Source organism: Chrysemys picta, chromosome 2 (assembly GCF_011386835.1).
Source record: "Chrysemys picta bellii isolate R12L10 chromosome 2, ASM1138683v2, whole genome shotgun sequence".
Lineage (NCBI taxonomy): Eukaryota > Metazoa > Chordata > Testudines > Emydidae > Chrysemys > Chrysemys picta.
Genome location: NC_088792.1, coordinates 53,442,018 through 53,460,646, shown reverse-complemented (window position 1 = coordinate 53,460,646; position 18,629 = coordinate 53,442,018). Strand labels below are relative to the sequence as shown.

The 18,629-nt window shown below is 42.0% G+C and overlaps 1 protein-coding gene across 16 annotated transcripts in view; it reads right to left on the bottom strand.

Annotated features, from left to right (window-relative positions):
- PHF14 (PHD finger protein 14) overlaps nt 1-5,565 on the bottom strand; it is a 267,127-nt gene extending 261,562 nt beyond the window's left edge. For 13 of the 16 annotated variants that reach the window (XR_010598263.1, XR_010598264.1, XR_010598267.1 and 10 more), the window contains exons 1-2: nt 2,962-3,136; nt 2,324-2,434 (exon numbers count right to left, since the gene is read on the bottom strand). Coding sequence is in view for 10 of the 16 variants with exons in the window: in XM_065583155.1 (XP_065439227.1) it covers nt 2,324-2,434; nt 2,962 (112 nt within the window). In the remaining 6 variants the exon portion in view is untranslated. Of the gene's footprint in view, nt 1-2,323; nt 2,435-2,961; nt 3,146-5,223 lie in introns of those variants that run through there. The other 3 variants (XR_010598265.1, XR_010598266.1, XM_065583162.1) reach the window with 2 other exon arrangements.
- Nucleotides 5,566-18,629: the final 13,064 nt, after the last annotated feature.

Below are 18,629 nucleotides of genomic sequence, written 5' to 3'. Positions count from 1 at the left end.
CAGAACTTTAATTCAAATACTTTTTCTTTTCAAAATTTCACAAAGTAAACACTCCCAATTGAAGTTATATATACCAATTCTGAAGTTTTAAAGCAAAGCTATTTGAATGATCTGAACACAAAAAAAGTCAAAGTATTTTAAGATTAGAACAAGCAAACTTCTTTTATTGTCAGAGATCACAAACAGCCTTGGCTTCTATGTTGCATCTTGAGGGAATTCCCACTCGCACTCCTTAGATTGGAGTAGAGATTTAAACATTTGTACCTATTCACGGCCCAGACTGAGTCTCCATAACTGCACAACATCCATAGTTCAATGAACCTTTAATCCAACTGGAGTCTTTAGGTTCCAATACAAAATAATAATTTAAGTAGGAATTTTTACTTCTGAATTTATTTTTTCACTAAATCTGAGAAAGTTATACAATATACTGCTATTTTTTATTATTTTCTCTCTCTACACCTCTTTCCCAGTCACCTCCTAGAACATTTTGATCCTCACACTACCCTTGTGTGTCCCATACTCCCTTTCCCAAGAACCCCACTTTTGCTACTGCACCAGTATAATGCCACCTATGCTATTGAACCAGAATAAAAGTGACTAGCTTGCCACTGGATACTGACAATATAATTAGTTTCACTCAACTCCTTCTAGAGCAGTTCCATCTGCAAGATGAAAAGCCCTTAATTCCAAAGAAGTGTAAAGTGAAAATTAACAAGATGCAGATCAGTTTCATTCCGGTGCTGCTGCAATTCTCTCCTACAAGAAGGCAATCCCCAGGGGAATCTTTAAAACTGAGACTAAAGTTGAGGAAGAGAGGCCAGGGGGAAAAATAGAGCATACCTGCAATCCTGTATCAGTTTAAACACCTATGTTGGACAAGAAGCCATTAGGAATTACTGAATTCATTAATACAGGACAGCTTACCAAGAGATGTGGTAGAAATTACAGGTCACTAAGCTTAATGCAAGAATTACTAGGTGAAGTTCTTTGGCCTGTGTTACTGAAGAGGTCAGACAGACTAAGTGGTCATAGGGCTCCCTTTAGGCCTTAACCCCCTTGTTTTATTTCTATATATGATTCTATGACCTGCATATAGCTAGTCTATTTATCTACATGGTCCTGCCACTTTTATCCTCTTCCTCCCACCTGCAGCCTCCATTTATTTATTACATCAGTTATTGTGTTGGGGCTTATTTTAGGCTTAAAGAGAGATTCCATGCAGATACAAGGATCTTCACATATGGATTAGATTGCAGAAATAGGGCTTTAGACTGTAAAACTTTTGAGACAGGGACTATCTTATGAGTTCATACAGGTCCCAGCACTGATTTGATTGAGTCCTCTGGTGCTACTGTAATATAAACAAATCTAAATTGATTTTTTTTTTCCTCCCAAGTTTTCTACTTTTTGGCAGGGACCAGGCCTGGGGAAAAAAAAAAAAAAAAGCCAACCAGAAAAGATAAGCTCTTGCTTTTGAGAACAAAGAGGTGCTGTGAAGAAAATGACTGCCTAACGTGAATATGTTAGTCCAACATTATAAATAATAGGTATTTCCATTCCTTTTTTTTGTTAGACAAAAGCCAGATCTACATATACAGCGCTGCAGTGGCGCAGCTGTTCTGATGCAGCTGCACCACTACAACGCATCTGGTGAAGACACTATGCCAACGGGAGACACTATGCCAACGGGAGACAACTCTCCTGTCGGCATTAAAAAAAAAAAAAAAAAAAACACTTCTGCAAACAGCAGAAACTATGTTGTCAGGAGAAGCAGAAGCTCTTCCACCAACATAGCACTGTGCACATGAACTTGTCAGTGTAACTCATGTCGCCCAGCAGGGTGGTTTGTTCATACCCCTGAGCAATATAAGTTATCCTGACATAGACTGTAGTATAGATATGCTCCCAGTTTTTATTTAGGCTAACAACTAGAACACTTGTGCACAGAAAATACTTATTATTCCTGCTGGTCCTTGTTTGATCTTCAGTTGAAAGCAACTAATGCTTAATTATCAGTTTGCAATCTATTTTTATTTAAAAAAAAATACTTTTTAAAGTTGTACCTGGCATTAGGTATTTCACAGAGATAAGGATTACAAGTTAACCAATCAGATTACTGGGCTTCAGGTACCAACATTCCAACAGGTTTATATCCTATACAGAAACACAATGTACAATTTCAATGTGTAACCTACTGATTTATCAATACCACTCCTTCTCCCATTCCAGATATGAGCTGAGAAACCAAGAGCCATCATTTCTCATAAAAATAATGGAAACAAAATCATTTTGAATTAGGGAGCTGAAGGGAAATGTTTACCTGAGGCATCTCCAACCTTAAAATCACTGTCATCTGAGCTATCATAATCTAAAGCTTCCAGCAGTGAAGCTGCCAAAGGCTTCACTTGTCTCCTCTTCGAACTGCGATCCACTGTAGAAACGAAAGAATTTCATTATTAGATGATGATAATGAAAATCAACATTACATTAAGCATAAACCATTTCGATTATACAGGCGCTGGTAGCAGGAACTGCCTATGTACAGTTTAAAGCTCAGTCAGCACACAGCATGAGATACAATAGCACCCACCTCCAGCCAGGGATCTGAAATAGTCCTACAAGTGCAGTGAAGGAGGGGAGACATGGTGCATAAAGGTTTGGGGTTAATACATCTTTTGTTGGGGCATCCCCGGCCCCCAGGACCAGCGCCCCTCAGCAATGATAGCTCGTTGATACTAATAAGCACTGGATAAGGACAGCCACGGGAGGGGGGTCAGGGAGAGGCTACGGGGGGGAGGCTAATGCCTCCCCCTGGGAGGTGCGGGGGGTAGGCAAGGCCTCGCACTGTGGGGAGGGAAGGTGCGAGAGGCTAACGCCTCTTCGCCCAGGGGATGCCCAACACTAGCCCGGGGCGGCCGGGCAGGCGGGGCGGGGGAGGCGGCGGGGACAGTCACTTACTAAAGCCGGCGGCGGGACAAGGAGGCGAAGGGCGGGCTCGGGCGGCGGCAGCAGACGCGCCGGTCCCCTTCCCACCCCTCAGGCTCCTCAGCGCAGAGCCCCGCGCTGGCGGAGTCCGGGCCGGTAACCCAGACAATGGGCACAGCCGCAAGCCGCCACCCGGATGCAGATCCCAGCCAGCGAGCAGGGCAGGCTTTGCTACTACGGCTCGCTCCCCTGAGCATGCGCAGAACGCCCGCACAGGCGCATTAGCGGAAAGTGAAGCTGTTCACGCTTCCATGAGGCCCCTACCCTTCCGCAGCCCGGTATCTGAGCTGGGCAGTGCTGTGCCTGCCGCTAACCCCACAAGGGAGCGGGGTGAGGAGTGAGGGGAACTTAGGCCTGTGGATGCGTGTGCAGGATTTAAGGGGGGAATTGGGACTAACTATGCCCAAGCTTTCATCCTGATTTGGGTTTTCAGTGCAGGGACAGAAGGGCTGCAGAGGGACTAAGGTGCTGTCCATTCATTCATTCACTCAATAATACGGGCATTTTGGGCTCTTTTTTGTTTTCCTTTTGGCGGCTGAGCCCTCAAGGTGCAGGCAGGTCACGTTTTCAGGCTTATCTGAGCAACCACGAGGGCTAGAAACTTACTTGTTTTAAAAGTAAGTGATTGACCCCCGCCCCCGCACTGTTTAAAACTTTGTTTTAAACGTACTTGTTTTAAAGGGAAACTGAGAATCTCACCTAATCAGAATCCAGGAGCTGGGGATTTAAAGAAAACAAATATTGTGAGACTCATGGTGAAATCCCAAGGGCTGGTAATGCTGCTGTTGCCTGATCCTGGGTTGGGGAAAGGGGTGCCTCCTCATGAGCTGATCACCCATCCACATCCTTGCTTAATGCAAAGTGTTGCCAACCCCATCTTTCAGACATCATATATCTGACCTCCAAAACCATGAGATTGGTTTAAAAACCATGAGATTTTTAAAAAAGGCATTTTGAGATATTTTTTTTTCCTTAAGGATTTTCAAGTCTTTAAGTATTATGTCTTCAAGTGTTTCTTCATAACTATTAGGACTAGAAAGCTTGGGGTGGCGGGAGTGTTTGTTTTTCAATAAAATCTGAGAATCTCATGACTCCAGGATCTGGGACTTTAGGAAAAACCACCACATATTGTGAGACTTGTAATTAAAATAGCGAAGTTGACAACACTGCTAACAGAACTGTGAGTTTTCTCAATTTTGAATTCAGTTTTGAATCCTACTAAGCTTTTAACCTCAATACCAGATTTCACTGAGTTCCACTGACTAGTTGTGCTTTGGGTAAATCAGGGGTTCCCAAACTTGGTTCGCGGCTTGTTCATGGTAAATCCCTGGCGGGCCACGAGATGCTTTGTTTACCTGAGCGTCTGCAGGTGTGGCCACTCACAGCTCCCAGTGGCCGCGGTTCGCCGTTCTCAGCCAATGGGAGCTGCGGGAAGCGTCTCAAAGCCTCTCACGGCCTGCCAGGGGCTTACCCTGAACATGCCGCAAATCAGGTTTGGGAATGCCTAGTGTAAATATATATTCTAAATTTTTTCCCTTATGCTTGTCTTACAAGCGTGATTGGATAAAAATGCCCAATTTAACTTCTCTACCATTTATTATTTTGTATCTCTTAATCATATTTCTTCTTACTAAGAGTTTAGTAAATACATAAAGACCATTTTCTACTCTTACTCCTTGTGTAAGCCTCACACTGATAACATTAGTGGGAGTTCACTGTGAACTGAAGCAGTATATAGACTCAAGTTTATATCTCAGCCCACTAACCATAACTAAAAATTGAATTTGGTCCCCCATCAACTGAGTTTGACACTGCAACATTAAAAGATCTTTGTTCAGTGACATATGTAAATTTTGGCAGTGTCACTATAGTACTCAGTGAACCAGTTTTAAAATCACAAAAGTCACTAATTGATATATTTATTTTATTTCTTTAGAGCCTTATAAGAACCAGAAAGGGCACCTATAATCTCATACTCTAGAAATCGCTAACACTACTAAAAATATAAAGATAGTGTGACAGATTTATGTTACCAATCTGCCCGGGGCGTCAGGTGATCAAGCTGAGGCCGCAGGATCTTTAGGGGAGGAGATGGAGGAGCACACCAAGTGACTAAATTTTAAAGTTTTATTAATAAAATAATAAAACAGTGGCGAGTGCTGGGAATGCTCCAACGTCACTCAGAGGAAGGAAGAAAGCGTTAGTGCCCCAGCCCTAACTCACTTTCATACTCACCCACACATGACCCAAGGCTGGCCAAGCCTGGGTGTAACGTAAGAAGAGGGGGAAGGGTGGATGGGAGTTCTTGTCCCGTGAACAGGTCGTCCAGGTCCGCTGTGATCTCCGACTTGCTTTGGCTCTCGGGAGGGTTTAAGTCCTGGATTCTTTTGGGGGTGTTTTCGTTCAGGGCCCTCTGTTCCTGGTATTCTTTGTACCAGTCCAAACCAGCTCGCTGTGGCCTCCTCGACTTTCCCAAAACATACCGGCTTCAGATACTTTGTTTTCCCCCCCATTGGCCTTCGCCGTCTCATTCACTCTCACTGTTCTCACTACAATCTCTGCAGCCCTGCTCAACTTAGTTCTCCTCTTCTCATGGCTGGGCAGCTGCAGATTTCTCGTCAAGCCCATGACCTTGGACCAGGGCCAGCATCTTATCTTCAGATGGAGCTAGCTGAAGTGTCGAGTTAACCCGTTCTCTGCTCTCTTCCTCCCTCCCCCTTTTGGCCTCTCGCAATCTTTCACTCCACACTCACACCTTTGAGCCTTCCCAAAATGCCTTGCGATGCTTGCAGCAGCGTTAGCAACATACAATGCTGATCTGCCTCCCCAGGGGACCCCATGAGGGAGGGGGCCATTGGGTTTTGACAATAGGAACAAGCAGCAGTCCCAATAAAATATAGCAATAATTAAACCATGCAGCTCAGAAAAGCAGAAGAAATTTCTATATCTCCTTAATCACCACCCTTCACCAGCATCTCCCTTTCTAAAAGCCCTGCACACCAATAGATTTCAGCTATTTCAGGTAAAGGGAACTGGAGGGGAAGAGTATTTCCAAATGAAAGGGGCTTTCACAGAGAACAGAACAGGCTCTCTCTTTTATTACTAAGGGGGCTCCATCTTGAGTACCACCACAGATCTCAGCAGAGAGGTCAAGAATACTTGAATGCTAAACTACCCTCTTGTTCCAAGAAGCATTCAGACATTGCTGGGGTATTTGGTAATCCATGCACTTTTACTGCCAATGCTGTGTCTATTCCATGGCTAAACACGTCTAAGCATTGTTAGTTTAGCATTTTTAACATGTTCTAAATTCATTCACAAAAGAAAGAAATTTAATCTCAAAAGGTCATTGTAACAGGGCTGGCTCCTCTCCTGTCCTGCAGTTCCTCACAAATGGTCTTGGATGCTTCTTGACTGTCAACACCTCTGAGTTTTTATTCAGGGCTTTGGAGTGGAGCCCAGAACTAGAGCGCAGAGCAGTGGAGCTGCAGGTTTTTGCCTGGAGCTGGAGCAGAGCCAGAGCACAACTCCAAAGCCCTGGTTTTTATTTAAGTTCACATCACCAAGCCACCATCACAATCCTCTTGCAGCACTTCTACCTTCAGTCCTCAGCCCTTTCTCCAGGAAGAGGGCATGTTCTCACCAACCAGAGACTTACCTTACTCTGAGCTCTGTTAGCCCTTCTTTCTTCCCATTGCATATCCTTTCTGGGCTCTTTAACTACCTTCTCTGTTGATGGGATAATTAGCTCTTTAGCTCATCAGTTCACAGTCTGATTGGGTAATTAAGTATTCTGCCCCTCAATCAGGGCTTCTCTGGCGATCTAGTTAGTGCCTAAGTTACCAGAGTGCTGGGGCATTTTTAGGAGTAAAGTTTACTCCTGGGGGAATTCTGCATCAAAAAAATAAAAATTCTGTGTACAATAGTTTAAAATTCTGCAAAATTCTGCATATTTTATTTGTCAAAATAACACAATATAATCATTCCAGTTTGAATTATTTTGGTGGTTTATTTCAAAATACCTGTCAACAAGTATGTCAACAATGCATACAACAACAACAAAAAGATTCTCCCAGGAGTAGAGTTAAAGAAACCCCTATGACAACCCAGTTCCAGTTGGGGGATGCTGGAGGGGGCTGTGTGGGGCCCCCAGAGCCCAGACAACTGCACTCCCCTCCCTCCAGAGCCCAGTCACCAGGCACCCCCACATCCCAGATACCCACACACTCCTTCCCCAGAGCCCAGCTATGGGGCATCCCCCCCCCAGCCCAGACACCCCCACCTTCTCCCTTTAGAGCTCAGACATTCACACATCCCTCCCCCCAGAACCCATCCACGGGGCACCTCCCAGCCCAGACACTTGCACCCCTCTCTCCCCAGAGCCCAGCCATGGGGCACCCCTGGCCCAGACACCTGCACCCCCAGAGCCTTTATTCCCCCTAGCTTCTTTCCCTTCCTCACCCTCTGGCAGAGCTGGGTCTCCCGGGATCTCTCACGTCCCAAGGAGAATGAGGATCAAGCTAGATGGCCAGAGCGTGCAGAGCCTCCATCCCTGCTGGGCTGGGCGCTCCGCTCACTGAGCTGGGCTCTGCAGAGTCCAATGGCCCCTAGTGGCAACCAGCAGTTTTGCAGCCCCAATTCTGTGGGGGAAACATGAAATTCTGCACAAATTCTGCATTGTGCAGTGGTGCAGAATTCCCCCAGGAGTAAAAGTTATAAACAGCTAAAAATAATAGTTTAGAATGAAAATGTTATTGTAGGCACCACTAGCACAACTACTAAAAATACCTAGGGTTATTCAACATATCAGGTCATTCAATTACCTGAGCATTCCAATTACTCTTTTTAGGTCTGTACTTTAAGTGCACAGTCTGTTGAAAGAGCAAGTAGATTGATCTTCATATAACTAGTGTTCTTCTACTGCTAAACAAAGAGGGAAATAATGTTTCTGTGAGTGCACTATTTCTCTAAGAAACATTGGTATCTTTGTTGTGGTTCAGTAAAGCCCATTAGTAAAGGGAGTTACACAATAGCAATTCAGCAGAGCATATAGTGGTACTTATATAAGTTATCTTCAAACAAAATATTATTTTTAGTTTAATGAGAGCATTAAATGTGGCTTCAGTTTAGAAAGGTCAAAACAAAGAAAAACACTAAAATTGTATTTCCATTCACCTAATAAAACGAAGTCAAGAATAGAAAATAAATAGGTTTTAACCTTCTATCATTTCTGAATAGAAAATAATACAGTAATATGAAATTCTAGATGTAAAGGATTTTTTTCCTTTCAGTGAGCAGACAGTTGAAGTCACAGCCTTTCTGTCTGAATCCAAACACCAAACTCTTTTATTACCCATCAAAACTCCACCATCTGCAGTAGGGACGCTGACCTCTTTCAAACATCTTCCCCAATAGGGAACTGTTCCATCTTCCACTCTCGAACTGTACCATTACCATAAGCACCTTTCTGAGTGATCTCTACTCTTTTTTCTAGTATCTTTACTTGGTAAGATACAGAGAGATAAAGATTAAATCAGATGTCTTTGCTGTTTTAAATTACAAAGAGCTGGGCACCTAGTACCAATGGTCCCTAACAATAGTAATCTGAAATAAAGTGCAGACTGCTACAAAGTCTAGTGCAGTACAGTGTTGATGTGGAATGTTCCCATCATAAATTCAGACAATTCCTGTTCTCACTGGTAACATGTGGCCTGTTCTAAATGACAGATTATTAACCTTTGCTTGATTATGTGACAAATATACTTTAAAAGAGTCCTGAAATAATTAAAAAAGAACCTAACTGAATATGTAACTTTTAGAAAAGCTACATTAACATAATGTTATTAAGGTTGCAAAGTCAAGCATTCAACAGTTAAGAAAAGCCAGAATAAAGGTTGCCAATGCAAACTTAACTTAACTTTAATGTACTTATCTGTAAATACGTGAGTAGTCCCATTGCCTTAAGTAAAGTACACATGTGTTTTAGGGATCAGGACTTAATTCCGTCCTCATATTCAGATTCATTATAATACAAGCTCCTTAAAGATGCAGAAAAAGGTCCAAAGGTATACTTGAATACCTGGGGCATTAACTCTGTATCAGATGGCTAAGGATGATAAGCCATTATATCTAGATGAACCTTAGATGAGTGTGAGATTTAAAAAGCAACAGAGGGTCCTGTGGCACCTTTAAGACTTCTGTTAGTCTTAAAGGTGCCACAGGACCCTCTGTTGCTTTTTACAGATTCAGACTAACACGGCTACCCCTCTGATACTGTGAGATTTAAGGTTGCCGTAACAATCAAAGGTCAAAGTTAGGTGCAATCCTTCCTCTCACTCACTGATGTGGGCAGCAGGTCTCATGACAAGGGGCATGACATTCTGCCTCTTCCCATTTCAGGCAGCAAGCTGCAACTATTCATTCTTTCACTCCCTAATGAAACAGGGGAGGGTCTCCCAGTCCATGACAATCTTCCCTTCTCTAACAGAATAGCTGGGGATGGTAGCCAAGTCATACACAAATGACACCATAAAACTGCCTCAATTATTCCTTTCACTTACAATACTTTATGATGAGACTTCACAGGTTGAGGAGCCGTTGACTCAGGATCATAGTCTCCTCTCTGGGTCCTGTCCCAACAGCAGGTGTCTATCTGGTAGCAATTAGCTGTATGCCATATCACTTGCTGGCCATTTAGTCACTGCATCAGGGCCTCCTCTCACTGTAAAACCACATTCTAGGGATCCTACTTTAATCCTCCCCTGAGAACAGCTGGGGGAAAGAAATGAAGCTGGTTAATCATGAGGTCTGAAGTCTCTAGCTTCCCTTCATAATAATTATATCTCTAAAAAAATTGTAAACCGTCAAAGCAAATGTATTGCCTTCCCTTACCTGCAAAGGTTCAGGATTCTTTGTTTCCCATGGTAGTTAATGACATCACACAATTCTGTAAGTGAATAGGATACATGCTGAGTTTGTCTTCCAGTCAGGTCCTACTTCAGGCATAGAATGCAATCATACCCTAATTCGTCTAGTTGTTTAACACCCCGCCCTTTTGCTCTCAGTGTCTGTAATCATTTGTTCACATGTAATGTTTTAATTTAAGTCACAATCCCACAGCCCTTTACTCACACTGATAGTCTAAACTGAGTAAGTGTTATTAACAAAAGCAATAGCCATCATCATCAGGGCCCTTAGATTGTAAATTCATCAGGTCAGGCAGGTTCTCTTTGTTGGTAAAGCACATCTGCCTTGGCATATTGTATAAACAAATAAGAATAATGAATAATAACAGTAAATGAATGATTAAAGAAAAGAGCTATCTGAGTACAAAACCTCTTTACCTAATAGCCAACTAGATATGGAAACTATGTACCCAATCCAAAAACTGTCACTGACTTCAGTTGGCTTTGGATCTTTATGGCCCTTTATGAAGTTATTTCTGAGTGGTATATATTTCTCAGTAAAACAACAAACACAGTCCTTCATCCAACAAATTATTCCGATGGATTTTTTTGTTGTTGTTCTGAAGAAATCTGGGATGTAAAGGACATCTGCTGCAACAAATATAAAAAGCATAGACCTGCTGCTGCTAATGGAAAATAGTCTAAGCACTTGCATATTTTTTTCCCAGAAAGTTAATTAATTAGACAAGAATAATTACTTGAATACGAGTGTCAATGACCCTTCTCACATACAGCTTTTCCCACAGAATCCTGCTGATGTGGCCGGAACAGAGGAAAATACAGTCCTTGGCTACAAAGAATGAAATCTTTGTGAATCTGCTTTTAAAATAAAATGTATAGCAGTGGATTTTCTCTCTCCTTTTTTTTTTTTAATTATCTATTTATGTGATTGTGTACAAAAGAAATTGAACTGATTTGGATTTTATGAGACTCTATTAATTAAAAATCTTCAGTTAAAAAGTAATAAAATAAATGTTAAAATGCATTCCTTACATTTTAAATATTCTCTATCTTATTAAACAAAATAGTGACATTCAGTATACCATTTGTTTTCCTTTCTGATATTCATTATCTCACTAGTCAGCTCAATGGGCAGCAAGAGCAGTACAAAAGATTTCTTCAGTGTCCTTGCTGATTTCATAGAAACTAATCTAATTTTTTAAAGTTGTTTTTGCCAAAATATCCAGCCTTTTGCTGAAATATTTTCATTAAGAACTTTGAGCTATAAGATCCTGATTATCACCAGAATCCAGACAGTCCTAATCAGGGAAAGGTTTTCATTTCATCAAGATACTTGTATAATTTTTCTTATTTTTGTTTTTAAGAAGGAAAACAGACATCAAGATATGTATCTTGGTCCAAGTGTACCACTGTCAGCTTCTGCATCCGCATATGACAGACACACTGGCAAGTTGCCCAGAAAGAGCAGCAACAGCTAGTAGATCTGAGTGCATTCTATGGCTAATGTGGAAACTGACTACAATAAAGCCTCAGCATATACTCTGTTCTGTCATAGGCCTTTCTTATGTCATCAGCAATTGCAAGGAAAACACAGAGTCCTGAAAACAGGATTGAAACTGAGTTTCAATTATTGTGTTGGTAAAATAGAAATGTTGTTTGGGGCAGAGGTTGTGTCTTCATCTGTGGTAACAGCCCCCTAGCATGGCGTAGCCTCATGAGGGGCTCTGTGTGCTATTGTAATGATAATAATTTCTTATTTTGAGGTTCAGATTCTCAGCCTTGCTCCAGCTGCTTTGCACCATTCTGGTAGCATAGCTTTTCTTGAAACCTGGGTTGTGTAGCAGTGGCTGCCAAACTTCCAAAAGAGAAAGACGACTTTTCTATACCGCTGTACCATTAGAAAGAGAATTCCACTTGATGTGAGAAAGAGAATGGCAACTGATTGTAGAAGCTCACTATTCTGCATTGTTACAGGTCAGTTGGGTACCAGCTTGGAGCTGAGAAGTCCACAGTGGGTGCTGGGAGTTTGCCTGGCAATGCATTGAGTGATGTAGAAGTGTATGCTCAAGGTGACCAGTATGCCAGAGATCCTTGAGGGATTTGAACAATTGGAGTTCTTGAAACATGGTGAGATATAGATGGAACTCATGTGCCCATCCTGTGTCTACCACATCAAGCTAATGAATATATTAACAGAAAATATATACCCTACTGTGCTGATCAGTTTCTTTCATAGGTTAGCTAGGCAAAGTACATTTTAACAGTTATAGAAGGAGCTGGTAGCAATTCCTGTATTTAGGGTACCTGATACTTTGAATTATAAAATATTTTGACCTTTTTTGAGAAGCTCAAACACCTCTGTTATTTGCTGCAGGTCTTTGAAATTTGGCAGTAAGAAAACCCTCAGACTAGAGCTATGCCTTATCTTTGACCTATGAAATTCCATTCAGGTTTAACTGTTGCAAATTGTTGAAAATCACCATTTCTCTGCTGTAGCTTGCATTCCTCAGGAAAATGACAACAACCTACAAACTGAACATGAACATTCTAAATGCAACTGGCCCCATGTTGTGGCCAAAGTAGTAACACTATACACTGCCCTGGAAATACCAGAGAGCTGCCCAAGCTCCTACAGGATGGGGAGGAGAGAACCAGACTGGGCTTTGCTCCCATCAGACCACACTCACACCAGGTACATGCCGGGGTGCTGGAACAATGTGTATAGTGGAGGTGCTAAAAGCCATTGAACCAAACTGTAAACCCTGTATGTGATGGAAATCACTTAAGCCAGGGGTGTGGTAGCACCCCTAGTTCCAGCATCCAGAAGCACATAGCACAGCATTCTCTCTCTGAGATAAAAATTCAATTTTGCTGAGAATTTTCAATTTTTCATCAGAAAAAACAAAATGAAATATTTTGGTTTGGGTCAGTTTAACATGGATCAAAATATTATGGTTTGTTGAACGGATCTAAAGGCGGATGGCGCCTGGGATTATTTTAAGTTGAAGTTGCAGGAGCTGTCGGAGGCCTGTATCCCGAGAAAGGGAAAACGGTTAGTAGGAAAGAGATTTAGACCAAGCTGGATGAGCGAGCGTCTCAAAGGGGTGATTAAGAAAAAACAGAAAGCGTACAAAGTGTGGAAGAGGGGAGGGATCAGTAAGGAAACCTACCTTATTGAGGTCAGAGCATGTAGAGATGGAGTGAGAAAGGCTAAAAGCCGTGTAGAGTTGGACCTTGTGAGGGGAATTAAAACCAATAGTAAGAGGTTTTATAGCCATATAAATAGGAAGAAAACAAAGAAAGAAGAAGTGGGACCGCTGAAGACTGTAGATGGAGTGGAGATAAAGGATAATCTAGGGATGGCACAATATCTAAATGAATATTTTGCATCGGTCTTTAATGAGGCTAATGAAGGGCTTAGGAATAGTGGCAGCGTGACAGAGGGGAATAAAGGAGGGGGGATTGACATTACCGTATCCGAGGTAGAAGCCAAACTTGAACACCTTAACGGGACTAAATCGGGCGGACCGAATGATCTTCATCTGAGAATATTGAAGGAACTGGCGCGAGAAATTGCAAGCCCGTTAGCGATAATTTTAAATGAATCTATAAACTCGGGAGTGGTACCGTTGGACTGGAGAATAGCTAATGTGGTTCCTATTTTCAAGAAAGGGAAAAAAAGTGACCCGGGTAACTACAGGCCTGTTAGTTTAACATCTGTAGTATGCAAGGTCCTGGAAAAAATTTTGAAGGAGAAAGTAGTTAAGGACCTTGAGGTCAATGGCAATTGCAACAAATTACAACATGGTTTTACGAAAGGCAGATCGTGCCAAACCAACCTGATCTCCTTCTTTGAGAAAGTAACAGACTTTTTAGATAAGGGAAATGCGGTGGACCTAATATACCTCGATTTCAGTAAAGCGTTTGATACGGTACCGCACGAGGAATTATTGGTTAAATTGGAAAAGATGGGGATTGATATGAAAATCCAGAGGTGGATAAGGAACTGGTTAAAAGGGAGACTGCAGCGGGTCATACTGAAAGGTGAACTGTCAGGTTGGAGGGAGGTCACCAGTGGAGTTCCTCAAGGTTCGGTTTTGGGTCCCATTTTATTTAATCTATTTATTACTGACCTCGGAACCAAATGTAGGAGTGGGCTGATAAAGTTTGCGGATGACACAAAGTTGGCAGGTATTGCCAATTCGGAGAAGGATCAGGATATTCTGCAGGGAGACTTGGATGACCTTGTAAATTGGAGTAATAGAAATAGGATGAAATTTAATAGTGAAAAGTGTAAGGTGATGCATTTAGGGATGACTAACAAGAATTTTAGTTATAAGCTGGGGACGCATCGGTTGGAAGTAACGGAGGAGGAGAAAGACCTTGGAGTCCTGGTTGACCACAGGATGACTATGAGTCAGCAATGTGACGTGGCCGTGAAAAAAGCCAATGCGGTCTTGGGATGCATTAGGCGAGGTATATCTAGTAGGGATAAGGAGGTGCTGCTTCCATTATACAAGGCACTGGTGAGACCTCATTTGGAGTACTGTGTGCAGTTCTGGTCTCCCATGTTTAAAAGGGATGAACTCAAACTGGAACGGGTACAGAGAAGAGCCACTAGGATGATCAGAGGAATGGAAAACCTGTTGTATGAAAGGAGACTCGAGGAGCTCGGTTTGTTTACCCTAACCAAAAGAAGGCTGAGGGGGGATATGATTGCTCTCTTTAAATATATCAGAGGGATAAATACCAGGGAGGGAGAGGAATTATTTCAGCTCAGTACTAATGTGGACACGAGAACGAATGGATATAAACTGGCGGTGGGGAAGTTTAGGCTTGAAATTAGACGAAGGTTTCTAACCATCAGAGGGGTGAAATTTTGGAACAGCCTTCCGAGGGAAACAGTGGGGGCAAAAGACCTCTCTGGCTTTAAGATTAAGCTTGATAAGTTTATGGAGGGAATGGTTTGATGGGATAACGTGATTTTAGTCAATTAATCAACAGCGTGCCATCGCTGGTAAATAGTATCAATGGTCAATGAGGGTCTGGCTTGGAGAATCTTGCCTGCATGCTCGGGGTTCTACTGATCGCCATATTTGGGGTCGGGAAGGAATTTTCCTCCAGGGTAGATTGGCAGAGGCCCTGGAGGTTTTTCGCCTTCCTCCGCAGCATGGGGCGGGGGTCGCTAGCTGGAGGATTCTCTGCGACTTGAAGTCCTTAAATCACAGGATTTGGGGACTTCAACAGCTGAGTCAAGGGAAAGAGGGTGGGTCAGCTTTTGTGGCCTGCATCATGCGGGAGGTCAGACTAGATGATCATACTGGTCCCTTCTGACCTTAAAGTCTATGAGTCTATTTCATTTTGAGTCAGTTCAGCACTAAACTACATTTGCTTGTGGTGCTGCATTGTATCATGGAAGTTGTAGTTCAGGTGTCTTGTGCCCCATATTCTCTCTTATGAGCTGGGTTCCCTTGCTGGAGTACATCTTCCATGATGCAAAGTGGTCTCTTCTCTGACCAAGCATTCTGGAATTGCATCCTGGGAGTTATACGACTGCAGGTGCATCAAGGAAGATGTAATCTGTCCTGGGACTGGCTCACAGGGGAGAGTGGGGACATAACACATGAACCAGGGGGTCACCCAATGAAATGAATAGGCAGCAGGTTTAAAACAAACAAAATGAAGTATTTCTTCACACAATGCACAGTAAACCTGTGGAAATCATTGCCAGGGGATGTTGTGAAGGCCAAAAGTATAATTGGGTCAAAAGGAATTAAATAAGTTCATGGAGGTTAGGTCCATCAGTGGCTATTAGCCAAGATAGACAGGGACACAACCCCGAGTTCTGGGTGTTCCTATTCCTCTGCCTGCCAGAAGCTGGGAGTAGATGACCGGGGATGGATCACTTGATACATTGCTGTGTTCTGTTCACTCCCTCTGAAGCATGTGGCACCAGCCACTCTAGGGAGACAGGAATTTAGGCTAGATGGACCATTGGTCTGACCCAGTATGGCCATTCTTATGTTCTTATGACACCATGCACCCAAAACTACAATTCTCATGAAGAGATGCAGCATCACAGGGAAATGTAGTTTAATGCTAAACTGACTCACAATGAAACATTGTGAGTCAGCTCAGCAAACCAAAACAAAATATTTTGTCAGAAACCATTTCACTTAACAGTTCAATTTAAACATTTTAATTTAGCGGAAACAGCACTTTTTGCCCTTTTTTGGGGGAGGGGGGAGGGTCAGAAGAAGTTGAACAGCCAAAATAATGTTTCCAAACTCACAGTGTTTCTCAGTGCTCCAACATGCTCAGTGCTTCTCTAGGTAATGAAGCTGTACCTCAATGTTCTCTCACTGAGATTTACCTTTATTTTATGAGTGGGGATGCAGGCCCCTAGAATGACTATAGAAAGTGGAGTCTAAGGATCCGCATCCCAGTATTCTCTACCACCTCTGAGACAACACTTTCAGCTGTCTTGAAAATCCCAGGCTCTTATGAAATAATACGCTATCAAGCAGGTTTAAGAGAGCCATCGCCATAAAGATTTTTCTCTAGATCCAAAGGGGAGGGGAAGAGAGAACAAAAACAAGTATGAAGGAGACAGTACCACATGTGCGACAGAAACACTGCAGAGGACAATTCTTGATTGAACTTCTGAAAAATCTTTGTAGTTCACTTTTAGGAGGACTTCACTGGATTTAATTACATTATTTTTCATTTTGTTATAGTATTTGAAGGGGTGGAGCAAGAAATGTATTACTTTAACAGATATATTCTTTCACATGTATTGGATTTGAGGTGTACTGTAGTTCAGCATGTCAAAACTATATGCTTGATGAAAATAAGCTTGCCAGTCTTTAAACTTTAAGGTAATGTAAGGTATTATCAGTGTTTGTTTTGCATTCCATGCAGAAAAAACAAGAGAAGTAGGTGCTTGAACAGTTTGGGAATGTAACTGATGTTTATTAGACAGATCTTTCAGACAAGTGGTAGTGTTTTGATCATGTCTCATTGAATAGAGATGGCAGTCTGGAGGAGGTGTTTCTTAAGGGGCAAGTCCCAAGGAGGAAAAACAGATGGGCAGAGACAGCATCAGTGGAGCAACATCACAAAGTGTACAGTCTTGTGAGTTAGTCAGACAAATAAGGTTAGTAAAAGACAGGAGGTCTCATGGCATCAACTTTCAGGACTGAGGATGCTCTGAAACAACAAGTAAACAAACAGAACTTTCTGTTCTCTTTAACCCATCTGATTTCTTGTGAAACATAACATGAATACACTATTTCATACAGTAACACCTACATACTTTATGAAACTCCTCATTATTTTTGTGTGTTGGCTTGTATGTTCAGCCTCTTATCAAGCCTCATTTGATGTCTTACTACATGTACAAAAGTACAAAATCAAAATATGCTATATTTTTCCTTATTACATACTTTTCACCTCAATCTAGACTCTGCTGATCAAATAAAGGAAGATAAGAAATTCTGGCTTAGAAGTCTTATCACAGTTATAAATTACATGCAATCACACAATGTGAATTTTACAGACATATTGTACGTATCCTTCAATGAAGGATGATGGGCCTCAGTGCACACATCAAAACATTTCATTAGCTTTCTATCATACATAAAATATAGTAATACAACCTCCCACATTTAAATGAAAATGTTTTTAAAGAAAAAAATTGTATTGGAGTAAGAAAAAGGAAAGATTTTGTCTTAATAAGTGGTAAATCACACTTGATAACATTTTGATAGAGCAGAAACCACAAGCAAAAATGAAGAGAATAGCCTGGACAATTCCTGCCACATCTGCTCCTCCCCCTCCCCCCGGACTCTTCCCTCTTTTTAAAATTTAGAACTGATACTAGGATTCCTTATATGCTGAGCCACAAGACACTGAGGTTTGTACCAGTCTACACCTGTATCATTTAAGTACTATACTACTGAAACTTGGTTGTGCAATATTGCTGGACCAGCTTTGGTATAGTTGGTTCCTGCCAGGTTTTGGTACACATACAAAATGGAGGTGATGTGGCTCTGCTGTTTGCATCCAACCTGAAATGGAGGAGATCTCCTACATCAAAAATGAATTGAATACAATGTTTCTACCTTGTGTGTGGGTCCCTAAAGGTGAGCAAGTTGAGACTGGTTTTGGTGAACCAATCACACTGCTACATGGCAAATTCTTTGCATAAACTAATGAAGTTCTTCATGACAGCTGGAGGTGACAAAGCTGATAGAGCTTGGTGACCAATATCTATGGGATACCAAATCCTATGAACCCAGCTCAGGATTTCTTGGTCCCCATGGTGACCATAGGACTATCTCTAGCGGTTACTGTTTCAACACACATATATAGCTGATCACACTTTGTATTAATCTTTCTAATGGCAGATGTACACATGGAACATGAGAGTGACAGAACCTGGTGGCTCCTTGCATAAGAGAACACTTGGGAAAGAAGAGCAACTGAAAGGAAGATTGGAACCATTCAGGAATAACTCCATCTCTTCCTGCTTGTGTTAATAATACCTAATGGTCAACAGTATCAAAACCAGCTGACAGATCTAAAAGAATCAGCATGGGCTGTGATGTTCTTCCATCACCAGAAGTTGATATCAACATAACCAGCATAGTCTCGATAGTATACCCACACCTACAATCAATGTTACTGGATTCAAAGATACCAGAATGCTCCAGA